The 8,476-nt window shown below is 50.3% G+C and overlaps 1 protein-coding gene across 3 annotated transcripts in view; it reads left to right on the plus strand.

The window, feature by feature from the left end:
• The window catches only part of PLA2G2A (phospholipase A2 group IIA), a 40,348-nt gene extending 32,392 nt beyond the window's left edge, over positions 1–7,956 (plus strand). Inside the window, 5 exon segments of one of the 3 annotated variants that reach the window (NM_001100113.4) lie at positions 3,698–3,813; positions 4,642–4,691; positions 4,855–4,999; positions 5,258–5,364; positions 7,496–7,956. In NM_001100113.4, the coding sequence (NP_001093583.2) occupies positions 4,652–4,691; positions 4,855–4,999; positions 5,258–5,364; positions 7,496–7,638 (435 nt within the window). In that variant the 5' untranslated portion in view covers positions 3,698–3,813; positions 4,642–4,651 and the 3' untranslated portion in view covers positions 7,639–7,956. 3 annotated transcript variants of the gene reach the window in all.
• Positions 7,957–8,476: the final 520 nt, after the last annotated feature.

An 8,476-nucleotide genomic window follows, 5' to 3' on the forward strand; every position in this document is an offset into this window, starting at 1 on the left:
AAAGTTTCTGTGGACAGGCAAGAGATCCAGAATAACCAACACAATAATGATGGAGGAGAACAAAGTTGGATGGCTGACACTACTTGACTTCAAGACTTCCTATCAAACTACAGCAATCAATGACAAATAGATCAATGGAACAGAATCAAGAGCTCAGAAACAGACCCACACAAACATAATCAACTGATCTTTGACAAAGGAGCAAGGCAACTCAATGGAGAAAGGATAACCTCTTCAACAAATGGTGCTGGAACAACTGGACAGCCACGTGCAAAAAAATGAATCTAGACACAGACCTTACATGCTTCACAAAAATTAACTCAAAATGGATTATAGACCTAAATGCAAAACACAAAACTATAAAATTCCTAAAACATGACATAGGAGAAAACCTACATGACTTTGGATTTGGTGATGACTTTTTAGATACATTGGACTCCATTAAAATCAAAACCTTCTGCACTGCAATAGACACGGTCAAGAGAATAGGAAAGACAAGACAGGAACTGGGAGAAAATATTTGCAAAAGTTAATAAATCCATTTCTCACAGAGGCACAGATTTTGCAATTCTAAAACGACTTTATTTGTCCTAGCATTGAACAAGTAAGTAAACATGTTGTGAATAGAGAAACTCCTGTTAGAGAAAGCAGCTCTAAATAAGGAAGGGGGGAAGGTTAAAATGAACCCCGTGGTGTTGGATCAGAATTGGAGGTGTCAGTGTGAACTCATCATGAGTGTGTGTGTGAGTGCATGCGTGTGTCTCTATTTCCCAATTTTGACTGCTAATAAGATTCTCTGAGAAGGACGCAATATCGCTTCTGTGATATTCTTGCCAAAAATGCATAGCCTCGATCTGGTCATGAGAAAACATCAGACCAACCCAAACTGGACATTTTACAAAAATTTGAGCAGGGCTCTTCAAAAGTTTCAAGGTCACGAAAAGCAGACAGACTAAGGAGCTGTGATGGATTGGAAGAGACAAAGGAGACGTGAAAACTACATGCACTGTGGATCCTGGACCAGAAAAAAGACATTAATAGGAAAACTGGTGATGCTCAAGTAAGTTCTGCAGCTTAGTTAATTATGTGCATTTCCTGCTTTCCGTAACTGGACCACGGCTGTATGTAGGATGTTAACATTCAGGGAAGCTGGGTGAGAGGTATGCAACTTTTCAATAAGTGTAAGTGTCTTTCAGAATAAGAAGTTTTTCCAAACAAAAACAGAATGAGTAATTTTTTCTCACAAAGGAAAAATTAAGAAGCAGAGGGTAGTAGAAAAATTTCCACCATAATCCTGAAACTAAAAGCAACCGCTGCCCATAGGCTGACTCTTTTAATTATTAACAATTTAAAACTTCTGAGCACCAACTTTGCTCAGCGTGCCTCCCTTCGTGCTCGTCCATCGTATGTCAAATTGCAACCCTCCCTTCACCCACTCATAGTCCTGCTGCGCCCCATCCATCTCTGGCGCTTCCTCCCCAGCGCAGTGTCACCATCTGACATACTATATAATCTACTGATCGTGTCTTTTGTCTCCTGTCTGCCTCTCCACTAAAATGCAAGCCCCACGAGAGTGGAGATTTTGTTTCATTCGTGGATGTATTCCAAATGCTTAAATTAGTCCTTGGATGAAGGAGCCCAGACAAGAGACCAAATCATGGACTTTGAATTCTTGGGAAAAAATCCTGAAAAGATGGGAAAAGGAGAGGCAATGTGTGATGTCACCAGAGTCCTTGAGTATTGAGACCTGGACGCGATACCAGGGGCCACCAGGATATATGGGAGGTGGGGAGGGGGTAGTCTGCCTATTGTAGAAACGACAGAGTTCCAAACACTGAGGGGCTTAAAAGAAGGTGAAGCTGTAGCCCATCACCTCTGAACCGTGACTTAAACCTGAAACAAACAGCTACGAGTGAAAATCCGACATTACAGAGAGCGAAGGAGATTGACAGAGATCCCTGGAGGTTGTGTTGGCTGGCTGGGGCCTTGCACCAGGTACAAAGTACCACACACTGAATGGCGGAAACAGCAGAAATTTATTGTCTCACATTTCTGGAGGCAGAGATCAAGGGCCCGGCAGTGCTGGTTCCTGCTGAGGGCTGTGAGGACGACTCTGTTCCAGGCCTCTCCCAGCGCTTCCGGGCTGTCCTGGCCATCTTCAGCATTCCTCAGCTTGCATCCCTCCCGTTTCTGCCTTCATTTTCACATGGCCTTCTCCCTGTGTGTGTCTCTGGGTCCAAATATCCCCTTTTTATAAGGACTCCTGTCATTTTGGATTTGGGCCCATCCTAATAACCTTAACTAACCACTTCCACAAAGACCCTGTTTCCAAACCAGCTCAGCTTCTGAGGGACTAGAAGTCAGGACTTCAACATAGGAATTTTGCAGGGGACAAAATCCAACCCGTAACAGGGGTCCAGCCCTTGACATAAATTGTATTTTCAAGGTGAAAGCGCCTGGATGGCTGTTAGCACAGGTTAGATTATGCTACAGTCGCTACCAACCTCAGTGACAGGCAGCTTAAAACAACCAAAGTTTATTTCTTGCTCACACTGAGTCCACTGAGGGTCTGCAGGACTCTCAGGACAGCTGCGCTCCACGCCAGGACACAGGGGTCCAAGCTGCTTCCATCTTCCGGTTCCTCACGAGGGGCGGAGAAAGGCTGGGGCACTGCACGTGGTTTGCACCTTGTTTTAGCCTGGAAGTGACCCTCAGCACCAATGCTCACGTATTGCCAGCCAGCACCAGTCTCCTGGGCCTGCACCCCTATAAGGGGGCCTGGAGAAGGTGGGGCGCAGATGGAATGTTTGTGAATGTCACAGCCTCTGCCATGCTGACTTTTGGGGGGCTGGTGTCAGTAGTGTTTCCTTAAGGCCGTGTTTCCTTAGAGCGTTGGCAACATTGACTTAAATCCTTAGCATATATCAAAGGACAGGAAATAAGCTATTTGCTTTAGAAATTACAGCAGGAGTCACTGTGTCCATGAAGACTGGAGAAGAAAGAACAATAGTGCCAGGGAGCCTTAATTGGCTCCGTCTCCAAACAGGTGAGGACTGGGGATGAGGGGAAGGCTGTACTTTGGACGGAAATTCCAGAACAGTCTCTGGCTTTTCCCAGAAGGAGAGGAGGAAGAGAAGAAGAAAGAGGAGCTATAAGAGAATGTAGGGGCGTCTGCCCCATTGCACCCTTTCCCTGCTGGGGTCCGCAGGGGCAGGGCACGTCTTATCACCTCCTGAAAGGCTCCCATGGGACCTGGCACTTTGTAGAGCCTTGCGTGTACTTCCTGGGAATGAATGATTGAGTGAACGAATGAATAACACTAAATGCACTGTTTCCAGTTCCCAAATGCCATGTCGAGCAGAAGGAAGGAGAGATCCTCACTCAGTCAAGGTCCCACTGGCCGTGCAAACGAGTCCACAGCCAGCAGTGGCAGATGCCCCGCCCTCTCCCGGAAGTGGTCGCAGGGAGGTGACCGGTACTCATGCCCGGAGCCTGTTATGGGAGTTTACTCAGTCAGGAGTGAGGCCTGTGGTAAAGGTTACGAAATAATCTAAAATTTTGGCATCAGCTAGCGGCACGTAAGGTTTTTCCCTTTTCAGCTCTGTCCTGCCAGTTGATGAGGGGAAGAAAAGGGGATTACCCTGGGGCGTGGGCATGCCAAACTGTGAGTCCATGCACTGGCCGCACCCCCATGCCATGCCCCTGCCCTGCCAACCCCCCAGCTCCCAGAGGGAGTGGCTATTTAAGGGGAACTGGAGTTCAGAATACACAAGGCAGTCGCTTGGAAGTATCAACTCTCACGTCCTCTGAGAGGTAAATACCCAGAAATGAGTGCTCCGGGGGGGAGTGTAAGATTTCCTGCTCATTGGCTGCCTTTGAGAGTGTCTGGGTTGTGTGTGTGTGTGTGTGTGCATGTATGTGTGCATGCATATGTAGGCGTACGTGAGCAGGAGCACGCATGCACATGATTTGATGTGTACAAGAGGGTATGCGTGCACAAGTGTGTTGTGCAGCTGTGTGAGTGTATCGTACAAAAGGATGTCTGCATTAGTGCATGAGCTCAAGAGTATGTGTATGTGTGCATATGTGTGTAAATGTGTACATGTTTGTGCATGTGTATATCTGTAAGGGGTGGGACAGTCTTACAAAGAGAGGGTGCTGCTTTCATTCTGGAGAAAAATATTGGGGACTGGATCCATAGATGAAATTCCCAAGCCTTGACTCCAGTGTGGGGACAAGTAAGATATGCCTAATGGGGGACACACAACCTATGACGTTGGGAATCTCCCAGTTCGTTGGGACCTTCCAGGAACTCTCAGTCCCCTGAGGGCAGAGGTCTCACTAGTGTATCAGGTGGGGGTAGCGATAGGTCTGAATCCTGCACGTGTGTGAAAATGTTCATTCAGCAGAGCTGGGAGGGGTCAGGAAGTCATGCATGTGCACACTTCTTGTGTACCCTGTGTGTGACGAAAGTAGTCACTCTGGCCCCCGCCTGGGATGGAGGAGCATGTCTGAACATTGCCTTGAAGAGTCCCTTCTCTGGGGTTGTCGAGGGTGAGCAGGAGAGCAAGGGACCAGGACAGAAGCTGGCACCACCTGGGAGAAGAGTCTAGGCAATCCATCTGCCTTTCTCCCACACAGAGCTGTCGACATGAAGACCCTCCTGCTGTTGGCGGTGATCATGGCCTTTGGTAAGAGATGACCCTGACCTCTGGCCACAAAGGGGCAGCCCAGGGAGGGAAGCCCTCCTGTTTCCGTTCCCATTGCAGGAGACTCTCTCTCAGTAGGAAGAAGGAGAGGCTGAGAGGGAGGACACAGTGCCTTAGGCCCCATCACCACGTGATTTCCTTCTAGGCTTGCTGCAGGTCCAGGGGCATTTGCTGGATTTCCGGAAAATGATCCGGTTGATGACAGGAAAGGAAGCTACATCCAGTTATGGCTTCTACGGTTGCCACTGTGGTGTGGGCGGCAAAGGATCCCCCAAGGATGCAACAGATCGGTGAGGCCACCCCAGCCCTCCCTTCCCTCTGCCCACTTGTGGCCCGGGCAGGGCCGGGAGCTGCAACGGTAGGACTGGTGCCCCATGGGCACAGGACCCCAGGAGGGCCTGGCTGGACAAGCAGCCAGCATGTTAGAAACTCTGCTCTCGACTATCCCAAAGTCACTGGGTCTCTGCCCAGGGTCAAGGGGGTGAGACCATGCACCAGGCTCCCTGGAGCTGTGACAGGGCAGCCCCAATAGGATGTTCTCGTCACAGGTGCTGCGTTGCCCATGACTGTTGCTACTATCGTCTGCAGAAACGTGGGTGTGGCACCAAACTTCTGAACTACAAATTTTCTTACCGCGGGGGCAAGATCATCTGCGGTAAGAAAGAGTTCTGCACCTCCACCCAGTCTCCTTCATTCGTGTCGCTGAGTCTCCACTGTGCTGGGCACCATGCTGGGCACCAGAGACAGAGTTCCAAAGGGACAGAGTTCCTGCCCCTAGGAGCTCACAGTTGAGTGGGAAGTAAAGAAAATGAAAACACAGCATGATAGACTCCAATAGGAAGTAAGCAAACTGGCGGAGCCTGGACACAGGCTGAGGTTCGAGGAAGGCTCCAGAAACTGGTGACATCCAAGCTGAGTCCTAAAGGCTGTGCAGGAGTCAGGGAAGAGGAGGATTTGGGGCAATCCAACAAGAGGTCACAGCAGGGTCAAAGGGACCAGAGGGAGTTGTCACAATTCTGTGCTACTGAAGGGAAATGTGAGGAGGAGGAGTGGGGAGGGAGGAAGCTGGAGAGATAGGAAGGGGCTAGACCAAGCCCCGAGGCCATATTGTATTTAAATTTTGTCACAAAGCAGTAGGGAGCTCTTAAGTAAAGGAGTGACAGGACCAGATTTGCATTTTGGAGGACTCTCTCTGGCTGAAGGGTGGATCCAGACAGGATGAAAGGGGGACCCAGTGAGAAGACCATCGGCATAAGGCAGACAAGAGAAAGAGCCTAACGTGTGACAGTAGTGGTCAGGATGGAAGGGTGGAGAGTCACATTAAGATGCATCTGAGGTAGAATCAGCTGGGCTTGATGACCGGGGATAAGCAGCTGTTGAGAGGGTACATGAGGTATGGATGGAAAACTGAGGTACAGATCACAGGAGGGGGGTCTGGTGGGTGAGGGGAGAGGAGTTCCATTTAGAACACGTTGAGTTTAGGAGGCTTCCAGAAGCCCCAGGGAGATGTGCAGGCCGCTGGATGTAGAAACTCACGGCTCCAGAGAGGGATCAGATCAAGACCAGGGGCACAGATTCAGGAGTCAGCAGCAGAGAGCTGAGAGTTGGTTGTGCTCACCCATCTGATGTTTAAAGGCCCAGAAAGAAGACAGAGGAGGGATAGTCAGAGAGAGAGAGCTGGAGAACTGAGAGAGAAGGTCAAGGAAGGCAAGGAGCAGATGATTCACAGCAGCCAATTCAACAGCGGAGTCCTCTGGGATAAGGGTTAACAAGGCTCCTTGGGTTTGGAGGCAGGAAAACCATTGAAGACCTCGGGGGGAGCCGTTTCCATGCAGTGGTGAGGGCAAAACCAGATTAGAGTGGATTGGGGAGCGAGTGGGAAGCGGGAAGTGAAGCAGAGGCAGTAAGTATAGACAACTTTCTGGAGAAAGCTTGACTCTGAAGGGGAGGAGTAGGGAGGGCAGATTGGTAGCTGGAAGGGTTTGCTCAGTGCCCCTAGACAGCAGATCCACTGGTGAGATTTTGAGAAAGCATAAGCTCTCGTCCCACAGCCTGAGTTCTTTAAGATCAGAAATTATGTCTCCCCATCATGACCTCTCCACGGGGTCATGTATCCTTGGAGGCCTTTGAGTTGCAAGCAACAAGATGCCCAACTCAAGGAGCCTTGGATAATGGGGAAGTCTGACTCTCATAGAACAGAAGCCTGGAAGAGGGCAGTGCCAGGGCTGGGACAGCCTCTCAACTGTGTCGTCAAACACCCAGCCTCTTCCCAACCTTCTGCTCTGCCGTGTTGGCCATGTGATGCCAAGACACACGATGTAGCTCCAAGTATCATGGCCTCATCGTACCAAAGAGGCTTTCCCCTTGCACATCTCTTTTTGAGGGAGGAAATGAATGCTCCCGGAAGGCCCCCTCAGACTTCCTCTTTTGGATCATCGGCCAAGGCAAGGTCACGTGCAACCCAGAGGCCAGTCACTGCAAAGGAAGAAAGGATGACCATCCTGGACACATCCGTTAGCAAGAAGAAAGAGACAACGGCTGTCGGGAAAGCCTTTAACGGAGTCTACCAGTGCTTGGCTACTGGTGTCCCCATCAGACTGAGTGTTAGCTTCCTGAGGGCAGGAATTCTGTCTCCCCGTCAGTCAGAAATATCTGGAGCATAGGTGCTTGTCTCAGACTAGAAGTTTCTGGAGGAGAGGGGCTGTGTCTTCTCCCCCAGGGTTCCCACAAGAAGCTGTAGAATATTAACAAACCCTCTTCTGGTGTTCGTTTTCTTATGATTTCAGCAAAACAGGACTCCTGTAGGAGTGAATTGTGTCAATGTGACAAAACAGCCGCCTCGTGTTTTGCAAGAAACCGGAAGACCTACAGTAAAAAGTATCAATACTACAACAACAAGTCATGCAGAGGGAAGACCCCCCGGTGCTGACAGCCCCCGACCCTGGGAGCCTCGCCGCCCAATGCTGTATCCTTCTCCAGCACCCCGCTCCCTGCCCGATCCAAGTTCCCTGGCCATGAAGGAACCACCATCTCCCATCCTAGAGACAAGCCAGGAGCCCTCCCATCCCCAGACAGAAGTCTTCTATCCAGAACAAGGAGCCTAAAGCCTGGCCCTTCTCCCATCCGTGCCTGGCCCTTTCCCTCTGCTCCCTCAGCATTTCCGCTCTCCTCCAAGTCCAGCTTCCTGCTCCATAGTAGTAGCTACACTCCCGGGAGGCTCTTCTGAATAAAGCAATTCATTGGCAAACTGTGTGTGGGTGTGGGTGTGTGTGTGTGTGTGCGCGCGCTGCCCCAGGCACTGTTAGTGTGAAAACAAACTGGTACAAGGCCATATGGTGTAAGGGGTTAAAATCCAGACTCTGGAGTCAGACCAGCTGAGTCAACCCCCCCCCCCCGCCACATCACCTCCCTAAGCCTTAGTTCTCTCATCCAAACGGAGATAACGTGGGTACCAACTGCATGGGCTTGTTGGAGAATTCAAAGAGAGAAGGAATGTCAAGCACTGGGTCTGGCAGGTCTGCATCTGTCATCCTTATTACACGTGGAAGCCAGCCGTCCGCCTCTCCTTCCCTGGGCAAGGGCAGCTCCTGCTGGCCTGTTGGGGGGAAAACAGGAAGAACGTTGGTCTTGATGTCCTGGGGAGCTATCATCCACATCTTCTGCGTGGCACGTTTGTCTCCTGTCTTGCCACTTGGTGAAAGTGGGTTCGCATAATGCTGGGCACCAGCAGTGCCCTCAGAGCACTATCCCCTCCCCCAGGGCCAGCT

Source organism: Equus caballus, chromosome 2 (assembly GCF_041296265.1).
Source record: "Equus caballus isolate H_3958 breed thoroughbred chromosome 2, TB-T2T, whole genome shotgun sequence".
Lineage (NCBI taxonomy): Eukaryota > Metazoa > Chordata > Mammalia > Perissodactyla > Equidae > Equus > Equus caballus.